The sequence below is a fragment of the Asterias rubens genome, chromosome 12, assembly GCF_902459465.1.
Source record: "Asterias rubens chromosome 12, eAstRub1.3, whole genome shotgun sequence".
Lineage (NCBI taxonomy): Eukaryota > Metazoa > Echinodermata > Asteroidea > Forcipulatida > Asteriidae > Asterias > Asterias rubens.
In genome coordinates this window covers 1,770,429-1,793,239 of record NC_047073.1, presented here as the reverse complement: position 1 = coordinate 1,793,239, position 22,811 = coordinate 1,770,429, and the positions used below count along the sequence as shown (strand labels likewise).

Below are 22,811 nucleotides of genomic sequence, written 5' to 3'. Positions count from 1 at the left end.
AGTAAGCCATGGAAGCCAATTGGCGGCTATTACACCCTCATTCACTTCAAAGCACCTCCAACATTGTTAACTAATCGAGCGGCAAGACAATAGCATTAAACAGGCATTTCATTGGAGAACAAAATATAACACCTTATCAAATAGCAAAAAAGCCGGTGTGTGTTTTTCTTGACAAATAATTGGAAACGTGCCTCACACCGTAAAAAGCCCACCTCAGTTATTTCTGCGCAATCTGTGCGGAACAAAGTGTTTTAGCAACAACGCATTTGGGTCAAGTATTCTATAAGGTTTGGTAATTGCTTGGTAATGGAACACAACACCTCCAGAGGTAAAAAAAAAAAAGGACATTCAACCGTCACAAACAAAATAGTACAAGTACTAATCGTAAATAAATGTTGACAAAGCGTTGAGCTTTAGTGAAATGGCGGTAAGGCAGAAGAAAAGCTTGGTGTTACAAATAAACGTTCAAATTTGTTGGGGCTTTCAAGCTTTAGAAAAGGCAAAGAGCAGCCGAGCTTCTCAAGTTCACTCTTCAAAGTGTTTATTTATTTATTTCTCTGATAATCAAAAACTAAATCCTCCTGATGAAAATCGTCTCTGACATCTAAATAGAGCTAATATCAACAAAGTCTTACAAAGACGTTAATCCACTGTTATACCACGTTCCATTTACAGCAAATTAAGGACATAAAAACTACACCCACTAAAGACCAGCCAGGTAACGGTACAAATCTGGGTCAATTTGCAAGGGGTGGAGACTAGCTGTTTCTAAAACCAAGAGTGCATACCTTAATATTTACGGGGAGGAAAATGCTCAATCTCTCCCTCTATTTAAAGGCAGTGGACACTATTGGTAATTACTCAAAATAGTTGTCAGCATAAAACCTTCCCTGGTATAGATAACAGGGAGCTGTTGATAGTATATAACATCATGAGAAACGGCTCCCTCTGAAGTAATGTAGATTTTGAGAAAGAGGTAGTTTCTCACTAATATATTAAAAGACTTCAGGCCAGAAGCCTTTTGTTGGCATCTAAAGGCACACAAATTTATGCAACAAGGGTGTATTTTTCTTTCATTATTTACTAGCACCTTGGATGACCAATTAAGTCAAAATTTTAACACAGATTTGTTATTTTATGCATATGTTGGGATACACTGGGCTCTGCCAATTACCAAAGGTATCCAGTGGCGGATTTCACAGGTTACAGACTTTATAATCATCAAAATAAAATCTACTTACGAATTGAAGTCATCGTGCATCCATGATCTTTTACAAAATACTCACTTCTGTCTCCCCCAATTAATAACTTGACATCACCATCGACTGTCATCAGCAAATATGCCAAGCCACGCACTACTTAATTACTTTTATGGTCATCAAACAAAAAAACTGGACAGTCAAACAACTGATTACATGCGCAGTAGTCTCGTATGCTTTCATTCCACTCCTTGTTAAATTCGGAAGCAATTTTAGAGAAGGCTGTAATGACGAACAGTTATCACAAAAAAACCTTGATTTATAAAAAAAAAGTGCTCATTAGGAGTGGAATGGAGAAGTTTGTGTTTTTCGGCTTTAAAGATTGACTAGTTATTTGCAAAAAGATGAACATGTCAGCTACACATTACGTCAGTAAATAATCTTCTTTGCATTGAAACTTGGAAGGGAGGTCGTTAATTCTGTGAGGCCTTCATACAATTAATGAACAACAAGGTCCATCAGTTATGAAAATTCCACATCTTCACACACAAAAAATCCATATTAGTTTAACCCTCCTACTATTGGTCTTTTTCTCACGATGATTTTGTCAATATCTGTGTTTGTGGAGCGTTTCATTCAACCTGTAACTTGCCAGGGTTCACAACCAAGTTTATGATACACCTGGGAAGAGGAATCATCTCAAGGGGGTGCCACTCATTTCAAATAAAGTAATCAACCACATAGTAAACCGACTCAGTAAATTTAAATAATTTTGGGATAAACAAAGACAAAATGACTAGAGCACAACTTGAACCCGAACCGCTGGGAGCTGATATTACTCTTAAAACAGTCTACATTGTAGGTAGGATGGAGGGGAAACATACACCAGGCAAAGAGATCCAAAGAGATGTAATATGTGGTATAAAGCTTTTGGAAAGACTGTTTGGTTCTACATCTCAGCAAAGCACCAGTGAATGAATGAGAAAAAGCAGAAAGTTTGGTTTTCACACTCAAACATCCTAATATGAGGAACCTGGCCGGACACACTCAGGCCTGACATTTCGGGGAGGCAGTAATGGCGATTGCCCCCATGCCGTCTGGTCATTGCCTTAGTGCCCTTGAAATGCTCCCGTAGAAATTTACAATTTCCTCATAGGGCGCCCTTTATCAAGGAGAACATGCCTTGGTGCCCTTGAACTTTCAAAAATGAGGCACACAGGCCTGCACACTGGTGGCCCAATACCACGAAAATACCTGTAGAAAAGACAGAGGCTGGCTACAAACCTTCGATGGGAAAGAGGTTGTATAACAAAGATCCCAACCCTTCACCAACTCTGTGTAATAGAGATAAAAGAGAATGCATTTTCCCTCATTTCTCACTGGGAATCTATGCCCCCTTGACACTTCGTTTGTCCCAAATACATATTTGTGTGCAACATTAGAACACCGACTTAAAATAATAAACAGACCCCCCAAATATAGCGATTACATGCCATGGAATTCCTTGACAAGAGTTTGAGGCAATTTGGAGAACATGAACTGAAATGTATCTCAATCCGTTGGCAAGGCGGCAGATCTTATGATGACAAAGGTCTTATAAAAGTAAGGGTTTGAAACTTTCGAAGTGGGAATACAATCTAGTCAAGTTTGCAGGAGACACTATGTACACGATACCCTTTCTACTGAGTAGTGGTGGTTCTGAAAAGAACCGGTGGTTAAAAGTTCAACTTGAGACAAAGGGATGGAAAATGCTCAATCTGAGAACAAGTTTCTGCATGAAACATTTCTCAGATTGTGTTTTCAATTCTGGATAGTCTTCCTACAAGGCCATAACAGTTCCAGATTTTCTATGACATCTCAAAAATTCTACCACCTTTAGAAATTAAATTTTCTCAAGTTGGCTTTTTTGTGAATTGACTTTCATAGAATATTTAACATATATATTTTTCTTACATATTTCCATATGGGTGTAGCTAGAGGTATTGGTATTGAAGGCCTTTGGGCCGCAGTTTAATTCTGGGCATATGCCTCTGGTTTACTTTAATTTTGTACCAACTCTCTTTTAATGTATGTGGTTTGTATGTGTTTTAAATGCCAAATAAATAATAATAATAACAATGAATTGAAAATTTTGTGTTTTTGGTCAAGACGGCATTGTTTGCCCAGACTCGTGATTTTCAACACAAAAACATAACACAGATAATTGGCAGTAGGTAATTGGCAGTGATTTGTACTCAATACCAGCTGTTAATAATTTGACAAATTTATGAATGTGATTTCCTGTTGTTTGCTTTAAAATAAGTTTGTGAAATGCCTACAGGGTTTGTGTGACTTCTGAAAATAACTGGTCAAACAGTTGTTGCAACTCATGCATTTTTTTTCTTCTGTTCGTTGTTCACATTCCTGAGGGTCATAAGGCAGAAGTTTGGAATTGGGATCATTTTTAACCTTGTTAATCACATCCGAATTCCATCCGTCTATCGAACAAATATTTAGGGCAGATTTCTGCTAGATTTCAAGGCAAAGGTGAGGGGGACTATTACTGCAATGATAACGCTTTGATCGAAGAGGATGTGACAACATTGGTAACATTGTCCACACATTATTGATTAGGCCGTCTGTGATTTTGAAGCCCGACTTTAAAGGCAATGGACACCATTGGTAATCACTCAAAATAATTATTATCATAAAACCTTACTTGATTACGAGTAATGGGGAGAGGTTGATAGTATAAAACATTGTGAGAAACAGCTCCCTCTGAAGTGACGTAGTTTTTGAGAAAAAAAATAATTTTCCACGAAGTTGATTTCGAGACCTCAAGTTTAGAATTTGAGGTCTCAAAATCAAGCATCTGAAAGCACACAACTTCGTGTGACAAGCGTGTTTTTCTTTCATTATTATCTCACAACTTTGATGACCAATTGAGTTCAAATTGTTTACAGATTTGTTATTTTATGCATATGTTGAGATACATTAACTGTGAAGACTTATCTGTGACAACTACCAATAGTGTCCAGTGTCTTTAAGTATCAAACTATAGTTTACCAAAAGAAATCAGTTAAATTCCAGCCTCCATTGTGCTGAAAAACAGCAACATGTACATATAAATTCTTGTCACTTAAAAAAAAACATTTCTTAGATTGTTTCCTGATATTTTTCTTATCATTTTTCTTCCTCAGTTCCCCCGTGGTGCAAACCAACACCTCGCACTCCAGGTGCTATGCAAGTCCCAGGGGCCTCAGTTGGGACTCTCTCTCACTTGCCTCGGTGGGTCAAGAAACCACCTCTGCCCCACCAGCAAGTCAGCCCTTTCCAACAATGAGACAATGACGTCGGACGCTGTATTCCCCAAAAGTATTTGCTTGTAGATAACATACTTTCTTGAGTCATTCATTCAAAATGGAAGAAGCCATTTTTGTGTGTGTTGAAAGTAGGGTTATAGATTGTTTCTTTCTAAACATAATGCTGATTTATAGGCAAAATCATCTACACAAATACAATTAAATTCAAAAGTGAAAGTGTACAGCAACCATTCAGAAACTTTAATTTCATAAATTTCTTATGCTCATGCTAAGCCTTGAGCAGCAACATTACAAGTACTCAAGAGGGCTTTGTACTCAAATTTGAGTTAGAGGTACTTGTCATTGTTCATATATTATTTTTGAAAATATAAAAATTCCTTTCAGATTGAAATATTTGTCATAAACCATTTCGGTCAACAGCTGCTATTGTTGTGGGGTTCACCAGTGTGACAATTACCGCCAATCTTTAAGTGCAGACAGTGCAGCGTATCCGTTACAGGGTGGAAATCCTCACATTTTTGGGTCTACCCTCCTTAATGCTAAGGTGTTCACCCCTCCCATTGCTGGCATAGTATCACGTATTCATAATGTACGTACTATGCAGTTCATTCTACATTTTTTAGTACAGTTAGCACTCTTGAAGCCTCTGGTCTTCAAATGGGGTGGGACAGGAAACCTTACCTCATGTCTTAAAGGGTTTGGGTACTTTTTGTACGACACAAAACACAAATGTTCACAGATGTTCAGTTTAAAGAAAATGGTGGTAGAAAACTTTAAAATATTTTTTGCTGAGGTTATGACAAATAGTTTAATCTGAAAGAAAGTTTCATTTTGAAAAATATATGAACCATGGTAAGAGCTTCAACAGGAAATCTCCAGAAGTGACAAGGAAGGCGAGAAATCACTGAACCAACTTGACTGCCCTTAGCAACCAAAATGACATGATAGATCACTTCAAAGGGTCCATTAAAAAAGAACACCCCTCAAATTATAGGCAGAGAGCCATGACTCTTCATTCAATTGCGACAGAGAAAATCAGAAAATTAAAACACAATGAAAGGTACTAAGAACAGGGTCACGTTCAACTTCAGATCCGAATCCACCTGAACATTTAAAATCACAAACAAAGAGGCTGCCGCATCTAATCCCTTGATATTCAAACAAAGTTGAGGTCAAGGTAAGTTGGAGAATAAATTCAAAGTGTAATCACCCTCCAAAGAGAAAACATATCTAGCCAGGCGAACGGCTCCTGCTATTCATTAAAATCATGCCAATTTGTAGGCACTTCAGTACTGTAGACGGACAACACAGGAGGGCGGAATCAACAACCATTGATAAAAACAAATCCACAATGAAAGTCCAATAGTGAGAACTGCAGGAGATAAAAAGAGTACATCAAGTATGACTTCCAGCAGGTCCGAAAAAACTTTTTACTCAAATTACTTTCACACTTTACTTTAACCAAACCAATTTGTAGGCACTTCAGTACTGTAGACGGACAATATAAGAGGGCGGTATAAACAACCATTGATAAAAACAAATCCACAATGAAAGTCAAATAGTGAGAACTGCAGGAGATAAAAAGAGTGCATCGAGTGTGACTTGCAGCAAGGCTGAAAGAACCATTTTTTATTATTGTTTTTACTCAAATTACTTTCAAACTTTACTTTTACCAAACCAATTTGTAGGCACTTCAGTACTGTAGACGCACAATACAAGAGGGCGGTATAAACAACCATTGATAAAAACAAATCCACAATGAAAGTCAAATAGTAAGAACTGCAAAAGATGAAAAGTGTGCAGCAAGTCCAAAAGAAACCCTTTTTCTTTTTTTAACTCAAATAAATATCCACACTTACTTTTACCACAGCAATTTATAGTTTTTAATACTTTTAAAACAGACAATAAAGGAGGGCGAAACCAACAACCATTGACAAAAATAAATCCACAATAAAAGTCAACTTGGTCAAGAGTGGGAACTGCTGAGCTCATTTCAGCCCTGGAGAAATACTCTGTTTGGGTCAAAAAGTCTGGCCTTTAACTACTTTGTGCATGCGAGTCCAAATTTTCACAGATTTGTTAGTTTATGGTTGGGATACACAATTCAATTCAATTCAATTCAATTCACCAAGTGAGAATACTGGTCTTTAACAATTACCAAAGGTATTCAACTCATTTAACTAGTCCGAAAGCCTGTTATCCCGAACACGAGTGGCGACTATGTTATCTGTGACTGCATTGAACAAAAACCCTGTCATCCATTTTCTATGAGGGTCACAATATCAAAGCCGACACCGCCTGTCATGTGCCATTTCACTAGGCACAAGCACAGAACTTTTTGGCACTTTCGCCTTTAGTCAACCTCAAACAAACTTAACAATCCTGAAAAGCTGCTAATGGTGTCTGGGATCAGTTGGAGACAGAGCGGGGAATAATTAATCAGCATTTTGGGTAAACTTCTCGCCCCGAGGCAAATTATTAGAATTGTTAAGAGAAGACTTCGAAACCAGGGACTGAATAGAAACACATTTCAGAGGTATTTCATTATTGTACTTAAAAGAGTTTACATTTCCTAAGCATACACAACTGGAACCAAGTTAGGAATTTTTGTAGCACTTGCGTTGTTCTCTTTAAAGGCAGTGGTCACTATTGGTAATTACTCAAAATAATTATTAGCATAAAACCTTACTTGGCAACAAGTAATGGGGAGAGGTTGATAGTATAAAACATTGTGAGAAACGGCTCCCTCTGCAGTAACATAGTTTTTGAGAAAGAAGTAATTTTCCACGAGTTTGATTTCGAGACCTCAGAAAAGGATGAGGTCTCGAAGTCAACTTTCATCTGAAAGCACACAACTTCGTGCGACAAGATTGTTTTTTTTTTTCATTATTATGTTGCAGCTTCGACGACCAATTGAGCTTAAATTTTCACAGGTTTGTTATTTTGTGCATATGTTGAGACACACCAAGTGAGAAGACTGGGCTTTGACAATTACCAATAGTGTCCAGTGTCTATAAAGCATGCTAACAATTCAAATGGTGGTAGCGTTTTAGAGATTTCAGTGGAAATCTGTAGCGGTTATGTCCACATACAGGAAGAATAAGCCTTGTCTGGAATACACAACTGTCAGATTGACAATCTTTTGAATCTTTTTCTGTAAAACCACACGCCTCAGGAGAGAATTGCTTCTCAAAATCTTATACATTATCGTTAGCTGCAGGTGCTTTTTAGGTAAGATTTCACAGTGATTCATTTGGAAATTACCAAAGGTATAGGCATACCCTCCTGTTAAGCTTATTGGATCATCGGAGTTACAGTACAAGAAAATTGTGCAAAAACCCTCATGTGAATTACACTAATATTGTGCACACCGTTTAAACAACACATATAACTCCTTCAGGTTTTTGATAAGTCATTCCACATACCTCTATTTTTGGAATACTCCACGGTTGCCATATACTCCGATGCAGGAAATCCAACAGCAAACTCCTGCTCCGATTTGATACCGTCGTGACCGATCCCATTGGCAAGCGATTTCTCAGGGGTCTTTCCATTGGTCAACGCCTGGCCGTAACTGGACAGTGTGGGCAACTGGACCCCCTGGCCTACCCCGCCCTCCTCGCTCCTGATGACCTCTTGCTTAATAATACCATTGGTGTGGTTGGTAGGCACCGGGGTGTTGGCGTTGGATGGCGGGCAAGGCGTGCCGCTCAGCACACGGATGGGCGGTATGGAACGATTGTTCAGCATCATGGTATTAACTGGCGTGTTGACGCCACTGTTGAGTTGGCCGTCACTGCTGTAGCCATCCATAGGTGACGAGCCGTTCATCTTGAAGTCTTTTACTCTGAATAACAAAAAAGGAAATTTATCAAAAAATTAACATACCGTTCTTCCTTTTTAAAATCAAAACTAGAATTGGCTGCTGCAAACTGCTTACCAATTAAAAAGGACCTATGGTATAGATGCAAAAAAATAGTTGATGGCCTGACGTTTCGACCCTTGCAGAGTCTTTCTCTTTAGCCTTTGAGAAAGACTCTGGTAGGGTTGAAACGTCAGACCATCAACTTATTTTTTGTTTTTAAAAATAACTGACATAATATTAATGGGTTAGGGTCGCTTACAGGTTAAGGTTAACATTGGGAGCCTTTTCGGGGGCACTTTTTACAGTTCAACCCAACTTTTTTCTTCAGAAAACTTGCACAAACTTAGAACTCTGTAAACAATGGGCAATTACCGAGGATTTCTGATCATTCCTACCAAACTTCTCAAAATCTATGGGTTTTTCAGTTTGATATCTATCCAACAAACAATCTCAGACCAATCTCAAAGATCTTTGGGAAACTGCTTTATAAGACTAAGCTCTTTAGATGCGTTTTAACTGTGTACAGTACACGCTAGCGCCAGATACTGCCTTCTCATTAACTTCAGTCTCGCTGCTCCTTGAGTAAACCGCATTGATCCAAGAACCAACGATGAGAGAATCATGGATGAACGGCCAACCATCGAGCAGTTTCAGCGAGAATCCAAACGCTGCCTGTAAACTCTTTCACAAACTTTCTACATCAGCAGGAAACACGTGTAATTCTTTGTCCGCATCAATTGGTGCACTTTTTTTAACCGAGAGCAGCCAAATAAATCAGGCGAAAACGACAGGCAGCTTCTCCAGTCCAGCTACCGTAATCTGGTCCACTTGTCCACACAGCAAATCTCATCCGGAAAAAAATCAAAAACCTATTAAAAGAGACACGGTACCAGTATATATCCAAGAGGTCTGAATTTGGAAAGGCAGGAAATTGAAGAGGGACATACTCTACTCGTTACAAAAGGTTCAGCGATCAATGCGACAACGTACACAGACATGGCATCATTGATTTAGCCCCTTACACTACAGTACAACTTGTTCCCACACAGGTCGAATGGAGACCAGACTGAAAAGGGAGAAAAACCTTGATATACTTTGTGTTTCCTGAAGTCGATTATCCTTTTGAAAAGTAAATAGGCCAACCCTGAACCTGTGAATTGCAAGAGAAAAATAGGCCCACTAAGTGACCCCTTAAAAGCCCTGAGCAAGGTAAATAATTCTGTATTATATGAATATTGATGCTATTAAAAGTATTTTGGCTTTTTTTTTTTTCGCGATAGTTAACACCGCCAAACCATCCCATGACGTCAATTGAAAAGTTTACTGATTCTCTTTCTGTCATTGAACTTTTGATACAAACATTGTATATAATTATAAATCCAAGGGCAGTGGTGTAGTACATAACAAGTGTCCTGATTGGTCAGTACGTGATATATATGCCCCTCTTTTATTGACCATTGCGAGTGTACACTAGCATCTCTAATTGTCTATTTTGCAGGGATGTGTGAGGCTGAACTCTGAGGGCAAAGCATGCAGGCTTGAAAACTTGCGAGCATGAAACCCAATATTAACATTTATCTTAGGTTTTAGAAGCCCTACTCTGCAATCTGGGGCAGTATTAATTATATGATTATATCTCCATTTCTTTTAGAATTTGATCTTTAAACAAAGACATCCCATCCCTGATTTTGCCGCCTTCGTTAATAAATTTATCGCCCTTCTTTTCCATAATTATAGCCAACCATTGAAAGAAAGGTTTGAAAAACCTACTGAGTTGTCTGCCCCAAGCCCAGTAGCATTGGGCCTGCAACTTCACAATCGAACAAATCAAAATAGAGTGCATTCGTTTAGCTTCCCTTGGTCGACCCCGCAGTGCTCATTCGGGTGAGCCCCTGACAAGAGCTAATCAAACGATCACACTCGCCCTCTCGTGGTAACGCCATGCACATCGGATCACCCCCAAGTTACCCACTCCACAAGCAGGGCACTGGGGGCTGACCCGGGTGAGCCCTATCAAAGCTATTCAATCGTACCGGGGCAGACCGGGGTTGACCCAGGGAAGCTAAACGAACGCACCCATAGTTAGTGGATTGATGTTTCGACCCTAGCAGAGTCTTTCTCGAAGGCTAAATCTAGAAAAGCCTTTGAGAAAGACTCACTAGCATTGGCAAGCTTCAAAATGTCAGGCCATTAACTTCTTTTTTTATATATACCATAGGGTCCACTTGGCTGGTAAGCAGTTTGCAATACCTAACTTTGTTTTCTCAATCAAACAAATCCAATGATCTCTTTGTGTTGCCCCCAAAACAAACTTACTACTTTCAAGTCTACTCATTTATTTTTGACGTTGTATCACAGATTTGCACCCTTTCTCTACACCATCACATAGGAAGACATAAGACATAAGAAAAGAAGAAATTGCATTGCACGAAAAAATTCTAAAAAGCACCACAAACATCAAAAGTTACAACAGGCAGATACAAAATAGCACAGTATACAACGCACAAAGATAGAATAAGACAAAAAACCCAGACAAGCCACATTCGCAAAGGCTTCTCATCCACGATGACCACAATGTCCAAGATGGCCGCCATAACATTATAGAACTTTTCTAGAGCAATGTCACAGCCCAGGTTCTTGCCAACCAAGGTTGGAAAATAATGGAGCGCCATATTTGCAAATTATCTGAAACAGGTAGCCCTAGTTTGTAGCAATGTTTTATACACAATATTGCCTTTTTACTTTATTTTTTTACTGATTTATGGGCTTTGTTTATAAATATATAATATTAAATAGTACAAAAAGAGTAGATGGCCTTAGCTTTCGATCCAAACTGGACCTTCGTCAGAGGCATAAACAAGTACAAACAAAAACATCCATTTGTAGCAAAAAGAGGAGCAAAGGATTAAGGAAAGATTGTTTTCATATCAGTGCACCGCCCAAAAATGTATGAGCAACATGTTATTTATTTTACTTGGCCTTACATAGAAGTTCAAGGCATTTTGTATGGTGTGTTCCTCCACCTTGGTACCAAAGTCTCAAACAACAGAACAGTGCCTCATAGGAAAGAAAAAAAACATTTGTATTTTTCTTCTGTTGAGAGCGTTTCTGCAGCCAAGCGGAATTAATGCCCCTCTCCATGCTAGGTGAATCCACAACTTTGATTGCCCTTAAAGGAACATTACAGAATTGGTTTTTTCTAACAAAACAGTTGCTGGCAGTGTAAGCACTTTATGTAATCCACCATATACATAAACTGACAAACCTGTAGAACTGGGTCACGAGAGAAAAGTGAAAAACCGATTACAAATTTTTTGGATAAACTCCAAACGCGAAGTTAGATTATTTATTTCTCATCAAATATGACATTTCAGACAGAAATATTTCAAGGGATGTTTTCTACCATCATCATCATTAGACCGTGTAAGTTTTATGTAAATCTGTGATCTTCGCAGTGATTTTTGTTTCTTACCAATTCTGTAATGTTCCTTTAATGTTTCATTCTCGTTATATACAAGCTGCCAGCACTGCGCGTGATCTATTCAAGATGTTAACCCTTCTAAATGCGCCCTATTTTTTACGGCGTGAGGGCTCTCTCGAACATTTGTATCACTTCTGAGGGTCTACGTGATTCGTCCTACACAGTTTTAATCAGCGTTCTGTCACTTTTGTTGTGATGTAGTTTTAAGTCGCTTTATAGATGGGCTGTGACGGCTCCTTTAAAGACAGTGGACACTATTGGTAATTGTCAAAGACCAGTCTTCTCACTTGCTGTATCTTAACATATGCATAAAATAACAAACCTGTGAAAATTTCAGCTCAATTGGTCATTTAAGTTGCGAGATACTGATGAAAGAAAAAACACCCTTGTCACACGAAGTTGTGTGCTTTCTAATGCTTGATTTTGAGACCTCAAGTTCTAAATCTGAGGTCTCGAAATCAAATTTGTGGAAGATTACTTCTTTCTCGAAAACTACGTTACTTCAGAGGGAGCCGTATCTCACAATGTTTTATACTATCAACCTCTCCCCATTACTCGTTACCAAGTAAGTATTTATGCAAAAAAATATTTTGAGTAATTACCAATAGTGTCCACTGCCTTTAGAGGTCTTATTGGTCGTGATGGATATATGATGTCTTTCGTGGTAATGTGTTCCAGTCGTTACAGAGTTGGTAAGAAACAAAAATCGTGAAAGATCACAGGTTTACATAAAACTTACACGATCTAATGATGAAGATTGTAGAAAACATCCCATGAAATATTTCTCTCTCAAATTTCATATTTGATGAGAAACAAATTATCTAATTTTGCGTTAATTCTGTAATGTTCTTTTAATAACTGTCCACCCAAAAAAATAATAAAATCAAGAAAAATTCTGATAAATCACGATGTGTGTGTGTGCATTTTTGTTGTTGTTTTGTTTTATTTGTTTTGATCTACTTTACACTGAAAAAGTGCACCTAGACAATTCAGGAGATAAATTGATTTAAGATGTGGAAAAAATTGACATTGCTATTGAATTAGTTTGAACCTAAGTTCAAACTTGTTTTCTTTTCCCTAATTCCAAGAGCAACATCCCTCCTTCAACTCTGGAGCTAATGCTATTAACACACTCAGCAGACAGCCTGCCAAATGCTGTTGACAGTCACTATGACAACACTTTCATTAATCCTGCCTTACCAAAACCACAGGTTTCAATAACAGCCTGGCATACTGTGGACAAAAGGGGGGGAGTTGAACAAGACACTAAGTCTAGCAACAATGGGACCAGCCTAGGGTGCCCTGAAGGCATTACAAAGTAGAGTCAAGCATGGCTCACTATGCCACAGTTATATGCAGCAGGTATTAATCTCTTGTGTGGACTATTTAGTTATGGGTCAACATGATGGGATAGAAAGTTTTCACAACTGGGGAGGATTTTTTTCTTTTTCTTTTTCTAAAGGCATGCACAAAAACCAAACCGAACAGTGGTGCGGGGAAATTGTCACAGGAACTTTCCCGGGCTTAAAAGTGTTAAATATTGTTTTTTTCTTTGACTTTAATCAGGCCACAGCCTCTGTTGCCCTGGTATTTGCCTTGGTGCCCCTTCAAAAACGTTTCCCATAGAGAAACCAAGAATTTCCTGTTTTTATGGGTTTTTTTAAAGGGACCATAATTTCTGAATACAAAGAAAAAACATACTTTACCAACCGTAGTTCCCAAAACACAAATTACTCCAACATAAACTACACTCCATGCATGCAAAATAATGAGGAAACACACAGTTTTTTTCCTCTTAATCTTCATGCAAGTAAGTACACTTAAAAACCAGAGCGTTCACTAAATAAAAAAAACTTTCCAAAAAGATCCCCCAAAAGAGGATCCCTGTTCCATCACTTTAACCTTTTAACCACAAAGACTGTGATACCATACTGGGAATTCAGGTTAATGGAATAAACAACAGTTTACCTGAGTTCATTTTCAGTGCTGCATGATGAAGACACCACAGTTTACAAGACCTCGTTGTTTACCCGCAACAAAAATATTTAAAGGCACTTGACACCTTTGGAATTGTCAAAAACCAGTATTCTCACTTGGTGTATGATCCTAACAATGCATAAAATATCAAATTATGTGAATATTTACAAGATATAGAATAATGAAAGAAAAAAAAAAACTTGTTGCACAAACTTGTGTGCTTTCAGATGCCTAAAAAAAGGCTCGTGGCCTGAAGTCTTTTAATATTTGAGTGAGAAGTTACCTCTTTCTTAAAAACTATATTAGTTGTTACTTCAGATGGAGCCGTTTCTCACAGTGTTTTACACTTATCAACAGCTCTCCATTGCTTGTTACAAAATCGGTTTTTATGCTAACAATTTTATTTTTATCTAATTTCAAAATATCCAGTGGCTTTAAATTCAAGGCCGGAACAAAATTGTTGGTGAGAAAATTTACTGCCAGTTCCACTGCCAGCGCTGCCTAAATGTTTACTTTTCCAGGTAACTTGACAGAACAAACAACAAAAAGAGTAACCTACAAATGTATACAAAGTGTTGCTGGGCATGTGGGATCATGGTTGGATCATGGAGTAATGCTCCATGGTTGGATGAAGGCAACCCTCACTTTTTACATTCAAGGTGGGAACAAAATTGTTGGTGAGAGAATTTACAACAACTAGCGCTTTAATATGTTTACTTTTCCAAGTAACTTGACAGAAAAACAAGGTAACCTGTTGTGTAGGACTTGTAAGTATGAAGCAATCCTGAAATGCATGTAGTCCTTAGTCACCTTTTCAGGGAAACACTAAAACAAACCCAAGGTTATCCGATAACCAGTCTACCACAGAACAAGGAATGACACAAAGCTTTTGCCCTTGATTAGGGGTAAGTTATGTAATAGATGGAATTCTTGTAGTTGGTCATTATTATCTTAGTCAATACACAACATTGGCAAACAATGACTCAGTCTATAAACTGGTGTAGTCTCCTACGATTGCATTGTACCGCACAGAAATCGATCAGGGGCAGCACTAGTCTTGGTTCAAGACGTTCTTGTGAGTTGGTAAAACATCTATGGTTATATGCCTTTTCCGCTTGTGCTCCTAAACTTTGGAATGCTTTACCTAATAACATCAGGTGCTGTAGTTCTCTTCCATTGTTTAAAAACTTGCTGAAAACTCATTTATTTAAATCCTCTTACACTTAGCTCGTTACATGTCTTGACAGTAGATTATTCATTGTATAATTTTGTATTATGTTCTACATGTACATTTCTTTTTTGTTGTATGTGTATTGTTTTTGTTCTGCGCCTCGGAATAGGGTCTTGTACACTAGATAGATGGCGCATTACAAATGCATTATTATTATTATTATTATTATTATTATTATTATTATTATTATTATTATTATTATTATTATTATTATTATTATTATTATTATTATTATTATTATTATTACTAATAGCATATGCCCTACTAGACCTATTGCTTTGATTCTGAAAGGGCAAGGGCACCAAGGCATTTTTTTCCTGTAGGGCACCCAATGAGAAAATTGTAAATTTCTATTGTAGCATTTCAAGGGCACCAAGGCAATGACCACGGGGCATGTAGGCAATCGTCTTTCATGACTCCATGAAGTATCAGGCCTGCCCTACATGTAATGCTCAATGCTACACACATCGCAACTGTTCTACCGATATAGGGCAATTCTGTTAGCCGCAATCCTGCCAGCAAGTGTGGCGTGGTTTGGGGATCTGGAAGTTTGTCAACAGACAATTAAGTCTCAATCCTCTTAATACTATATCCCACAAAATGGCTCTAAAGTTCAAAGCAAATACTCACTAATTAAACAAACAAAAACATTTTACTCAAGAAAGTTGATTCACGATCGATAGCTTAGATAGAGTAGTGTGAAGATAGGAATACCCAGAGATGTAAGTGAGACTGTTCTTTATTCTTTTTGTGGTAGACCTATTCCCAAAATCGTAAGGGTAAAGTGACGGTCATGTTTACCAAAGTGTGGTTTCTTCAGCTTGAATCAATGACACTTACTGTTCTCAAACGTACTGCTTCAAAGATATATTCCCATTTCTAGTGACACGCCCTCATTAAAGTATGGCGGCTCAAATTTACGGGTCACAAAATCCGGTGGGGGGGGGGAACTTATATTGAAAACAACAACTCTAATTCTGAAAACATGCTCCCTGACCCTTCAGTAGTTTTCCTCGTCCAAGCAATAAGTAAACCCTTTGAAACCCAATAATATTTGCTTAAAGGGTCTTTTAATTTTCCGCGGGTGCTTTCTTCACTACAGAATGGTTCCAAAGGTCCACATAAATGGCACTTACATCACGGATACAGGACGCTCACACATGAATTAAGCCACTCAATGTATGATAAATCATACTGATTATTGGTTTGTTTGGAACTTTGTTCTGAGTGCGGGAATCGGGCGCGAGCATTGACTTTTGACACGATCAGTGTCACAGGTGCGTGCCCAGACATTAAAGGCACTGAACATCTTTGGTAATTGTCAAAGACCAGTTCTCACCTGGTGTATCCCGACAATGCATGAAATAACAAATCTGTGAACATTTTGGCTCAATTGGTGATCGAAGTTGCAAGAAAATAATGAAAGAAAAAACACACTAGTTGGACAAATTTGTGTGCTTTCACTAAACAAATATTAAAAGACGAACAGGCCTGAAGCATTTCAGAGGGAGCCGTTTCTCACAATGTTTTATATTATCAATCAGCTCTCCATAGGTTGTCACCCCTGGTAATTCACAGAGGCAATAAATGCGATTGACTCCATGCCCCATGGTTATTGCCTTGGTGCCCTTAAAATGCTCTGCCAGTAGAAATTTACACTTTCCTCATAGGGTGCCCTTTACTGAGGAGAAAATAAAATGCCTTGATGCCCTGGCCCTTTCAGAAATGAAACATACAGGCCTGGGTTGTTACCAAGTAAGTTTGTATACAAATAGTTATTTTGAGTAAATACAAATAGTGTCCAGTGCCTTTAACTTTGGAGTATAAATTAGGGGTGATCATGGTTTATCTGGTGGGTCAGGTATGAACAACAAGAAAGATCCGCGTTCAGATTTCCTGCACCGAGGGAACAGATGCTGAAATGGTGATTCAAAACATACAGATAATGCCATCTCCAGTGTTTGTTTGTATTTTGTATCCGTGTTTGTTTACAACATATGCAATCAGAAATAACAACAAAGGGTTCCGCTAAGAGATTATTACAAGTTGCCGAGCAATGTGATAAATTGAATTGAGTAACATACGTGTAGTTTAATAAATGTCATTATCAACGGCTTGGCATAGAGGAGCGCCTTTGATAAATTTGCTTAAATTTGATTAACATTATCTTTTAACAGATAAGTTTCTCATTAAAACAAACATCAGCAGTCAGACAAATCTATCATTCACAATGTGGGCTAAATTGTAAATTTACAAATGTTTCAAATATTTATTCTCAGTTTGAATTTAAAATCAACATATTTTTCATGTCAACTGTTCACTATGTATCCACAATACAGAAGGCCTCATTGTAGAGTTCCTTTTTTACCACAGATACAGTGATTGCAATGATGCTTGCAAGGAATTTCCTCATTGAGAGGGCAAAGCCATTTTCATTTTGCAAAGGGAACTTCCACCAGTAAATCTTACAGTCTAAGGGAAAAGTTTGAAGAGGCACCAAGCCAATACCAGGGGCTATAGTGGCTGTGTAACTCCAGTGCAACTCCAGGCCTGATTGATATACAATCTAGTGTTGCAAAATCAAAACTTTGCTACTTAAAACTCACCACGGGCTGCCTCATTGTACGCATCCAGTTTGCACAAAAACATAGTCACTATACTTTGCTTAGCAAATTTGGCTTGACGAAATCATTCCCTGGACTTCCTGATGAGTGTGAAACATTTGAATGCACCAGGATCACTGTATTCTAAAAGATTTCCTCAATCAGGAATGTTTTTATTGCAAAAAAAATTGTTTTGTTTTCACTGTAAGTGATTTTTTTATATAGAAACACAAGAAGGGCATGCATAAAAGTGTAACTAAACCCCAACTTAATTTTGGTTCTTTTCAAGCGCAAGTGCACACATCGGATCTGATTCCTGCCTCACCCTGCCCAAGACAAGAATAGAATTAGCTTGGATGAAGGATTGGTATGCAAGCAGGAAGCTATTCATGTCAACTGCATGCTGCTTAGCTCTGTATCCAATGACAACAGTATGGAACCTGCCAAGTATTATAGTACATCTGTCGTTTAAAGGTGCAGTTACAGTGTGGAGGGAAATTTACCCTTTACCAACCCTTCTAGAGCCTAGTAAGAATATAAGATTAGGGAGGTTTATCTGCACCATATGAAGCAAGAACATGAACATCAGAAAACTTTGTCATTTCTAGGTGATGTCACCATTTTGGGCTAATTTTATGACATATCAGGTCTGCACATTCGTACTTGACGTTAAAAATGGGAACTGCACGTATGCTTAAAACAAGAGATTTTTACAACAACATTTTCTGACGTTCACGTTCACTTTTTGCTCAAACCTCCCTAATAATAACAATCATAATATTGGTTACTTATATCTACCCATTCCAAGGACGAAACAATAATAGTGAAGTGTCTTGCAAAGGACTCAAATGTCAAGACAGGGACTCGAACCCACACTCTGCTGTAAATCAGATTACACCAAGAGCTTGAGTCCACTGTGCTTGACTGTTCGGCCACGACACGCCACCTATCAGCCTACATGATAGGTGAGACCACTTATATTTGAGACCACTTTGCAAGAAACGCAGAAATTTCACCTTTGTGCAGAACAAAAAGCCCTAGCAAACTTGACATTCGCACAGTTTAAACTTGTACAGGTACATGATATTTCTCTCCAAAGGAAAAGAATTGTCTATCAATAACTTAAAAAGTGATAGTTTATAATGGAGGTCTCACGCCTCCGTCAAGCGCTACCATAAGCTACAAAATAATGGCCTGCAAAACGAAACCAAAGCAAAACGTTGAAGGGAACAAGTCCAAACCACTGGTAAACGGTTTCCTTAAAAGTAAGTTTTCGTGCTTGATCAGCTTCCACAACCCTGTCAACATGTTTTGTAAAGGTAGTTAGTTCCTTCAAAGAAAATGCTTTGCGCTACAGTACATTGTATAATCTCTTTGTACAATCCCTTTAAAAGTATACCTACAGTTAGGTGTCTCCAGTTTGTTTGGTCACACCTAATGACATTGACCTCGGCTTTGAATTCACTCTTATTTTGTCATAGTGTATTGGCATGTGGCATGCTTTACTTGTGCTTTCCCGCCCAAAAGCCTGTGGGCTATTAAAACTTTTCCCTCGACTCAACAATTTGGTGTATTTATAACAGAGGCACCAATATTGAAAATGGTCTGTGACGTACACACTCTGTTTTCGTGTCTATAAACTTCCCCAACTTGTCTATGGGTTTCTTTATTCCTACATTCACCCCGGCAACAATCAGACTAGTCTAGATTGTAGGATTGAGGAAAACATGCAGTAAGTGGAATAAAAGCTGTTTGAAAGGCCTTTTGATCTACACTGACACAGCAAGAGTGACATCTGAGCTAATTATTTCTGATCATTCTAGTAATAATATGCTTGGCAACTTCTGCGCTGGAAAAGTTTGGGTCTTTCTTACGGACTTTTTAGGTTTTTTTTAGGCAGGGGTTGGTTTTCTTGAAACCTCGGTTCATGGGATAAAACTTTTCTGTTAAATAAACCGCTATTTTCAATGATTACTTTCTTTTTACCACCTCAGCTTTTCAACGACTCTTTTCTTTTAATTTATTTTCACTATTGCGCAGGAAAAGTTGGGGGTTTTCTTTCGGTCTTTTGTGTGTTTTGTTTTTGAGGTAGGTGTTAGTTTTCTTGAAACTGGGATAAAACTTTTCAAGGGTAGCATTTCAGTTCAAATTGATGTAACAAATTGATGTTGTCATTGATTACTTTCATTTTACCATCTCTGCTTTCAACGACTCTTTTCTATAAACTTATTATCGCTACTGCACAGGAAAAGTTTAGGTTTTTACGTCCGTTTTTTGTTTTCAATATTTTTAAGCAGGTGTTGGTTTTGTTGAAACCAGGGGAAAAACTTTTCTGGGTAAGCATTCAGACCTATTTTAAATGAAAAGTTGCTTAAAATACTTTCATTTTACCATTAAGCTTATTCCACAATTTGTTTCTATAAATTAATTTGTATGCCCCCCCCAACAATTGAGACTGTGTCTTTTGTCTGGCATGACCACTGATCCTGGACTTGGCAGTCACAGATGACTTCTTCAGCCACGGAACGAATAATTAGTTTGATATAAACAGGTTTTGTTCAAAACTTCACAGTCACTGCTCCATCAAAGTGGCGCGCCTAGCGAACCATCCGTTAAGTCGAAGGGGTGGAGTTTAAAAACTCCCCCTTTACATCATGGTTGGAAAACTTTCTTAATAACTCGCCGCTTTGAGACACGCAATATTCCGCTTTAGAAAGCTTGCATGCTAGAAAAAGAAACTCAACCGATCTGACATAAAAATTGTATAAAAGTACAAATCCCTTACAAAAATAACAGCTTTGCACATTTTACACATTTTCACCGACAGGGGTTAAATTCTGCTCATGAACTCCTTTTAATGAAAGGCGTAATGATAATCTTATTTAACGCTACACCACACATCACACTTTATCTTTTCTCCAACCATTAACAGCCATTTCATGCATGAACATTTGGTTTTGTTGAAACTCTTCGCCTGATCCCACCCTCAAGGGAAATCATTATTTTATTTTGTTATAGTTCTTGGGTCTGATGTTCGAGATTTAATTGCTCAGGGGTGGATTTCACAAAGAGTAAGACTAGTCTTATCTCCAGTTAGGACGAGTTACATTTACTTGCCTAACTTAGGACTTGCCATGCGTTTTTAATATCTTCTAGGACTAGTCCTCTTTGTGAAACTGACCCCTGGATGACAAGAGACCATGGTATACGTGTTCTTTTAGTCGGCTCCTCTATCAACCGTGGGAACCCTGTAATTGCCATAGAGTTTTTTATAAGAACTAGAGGGCGCACTGGCATATGTACACAACCCGGCATGCACGCAGTCGGCCATTTTCTAAGTTGAACAAACGGGCATTGCTTAGCATGTGTTTGTGCGGCCATTTTGTAAGTTGAAAAAACAGCATCGCATAGCGTTCAATAAACACATCTCCAACGTGTGTGTCTTATTCAATGCGCATACAGAATGGCGTGCGCATGTCTCCTTGACTTCAACCTCAAGAATGTAACAATTTGGTACACCATTCCAAATAAGGAAAGCAAACTTGTTCAAAAATAGGCTGCCACTAGCAGCCACATGATACAAGTGTGCCCTCAATATTTTCCATTGCAATGCAGGTTGTTCCACAATGGAGCATGGGATGTCTTAAAAGAAACGTGTGCACAAACTAATTGATAAAATGCCTAGAAAAAAAAGATGACAGTTAACGTTTCTGCAATTATACCCTCCGATCTAGTCTCCAACAACACAGTCAGAGAATTGAGAATTTTGATTACACAACGGAAAAGGTTCTTGTCTTGATGTTACATTTTACAATGCAGTTTACCCTTGGTGTATGCATTGGTCATATTCCGAGGACAATACAAATTTATAGAAACCTTCAAGGTGGTCAAGGGGCTATAAAAGTTGATAGCATGAAATTCTTCAAGACAGACAGAAATACCAGTACAAGGGGCCATTCCATTAAGCAAGAACATTGGGTGCAGTCGAAACTTCTCCTCCCAAAGAATCACATATAGAATGGGATTGGAACAATCTACCACAGCAGTGTCCAAGTTTAAGATAGAGCTTGATGGCTACTGGAAGAAAAATATGATAGGACATGGTCTCAAAAGCGTAAGCCTAATTAAATTCTCCCATCAATCATAAGTAAGAAAGTAAAGTAAGTAAGTTGGATGAGTCACCTGACGAGAAGGACACACAATGGATAACTTTCCGTACGGCGCCACCACTTTTTCACTCATTTTTACAAAAAGGGATTTCTCATTGAGGTAAATAAGATACTATATTATTTCATATCGAATGATAAAGTGGTGGCGCCATACGGAAACTTTTTCGAAACTTTTTGTCAAGTGTCTGCTTGTGATAAATTTTTGGCATATTCAAAGGCCTATCATATCAACTCTGCTCTGCCTGGCCAACTTTGCCACAAATAGGCCTACGTAGTTTTAAGTTATAGGCCTACAGTTTTCATAACAACTCCCATGGTCATGTATGTAGTAGGCTTACAGCATTAAAAACACCATCTAAAAAATGTTATTGGTCTGGCAGGGTAATCTTCCGGTCGTCGCCACCAATTTATCCGCCGTTAATTAACTCCAACTACACGTTACACGGCAAATCCCAATGCAATAGAGTTTCCAAGGTAAACTACGACCCACACAACGGACGACCACCACACGAACGTCCAGTCAAGAAAACTTTTGACAACCAAAACTTACCTCCCTTCGTCGTCACCAGATATTCACAGTATGTGTTCCATCCCGGGTACCATAAACGAATCCAAAGTTTAAAATAAAGTCACGGTAATGTTGTTGTTTTTCTCTTAAAAGAAACACCACTGTCTACCGCCAGCCTCCATACTTTACACACACGGCGACTTTTAATACCAGTGCCCAAAATATCTTCAAACTACCTGTCGTCCGTGAGTGTGTGTTGGTGACCGTTTATTTAGACTTGATATCAAGCTAGTGTGCCGAGTACCAGGTAATGTTTTTTGGTGTTTTGTGGTGCACACTTTTCACGTCGGTGGCTGGCTGGACAGGGGTAAAAAATAAGGGGCGGGCCCATGGAAAAAGTTTCTGATACTTTGTTGCGTTTTGTTATAACCTTTTCAAGTAATCGAACATAATAAAATTTGCGGTGGAACAAGTAA

At 38.3% G+C, this 22,811-nt stretch overlaps 1 protein-coding gene across 1 annotated transcript; it reads right to left on the bottom strand.

Annotated features, from left to right (window-relative positions):
• Positions 1-7,897: 7,897 nt before the first annotated feature.
• Positions 7,898-22,528, bottom strand: LOC117297676. The gene is made up of 2 exons (XM_033780823.1): positions 22,378-22,528; positions 7,898-8,348 (listed from the first exon to the last, which is right to left on the bottom strand). Exon 2 carries the CDS (start codon positions 8,330-8,332, stop codon positions 7,898-7,900), a length of 435 nt encoding a protein of 144 aa, XP_033636714.1. The 5' UTR covers positions 8,333-8,348; positions 22,378-22,528.
• Positions 22,529-22,811: the final 283 nt, after the last annotated feature.

Bases quoted from the DNA above. Each gene is read 5' to 3' on its own strand.
- LOC117297676 (XM_033780823.1), bottom strand. From the start codon at position 8,332: ATGAACGGCTCGTCACCTATGGATGGCTACAGCAGTGACGGCCAACTC.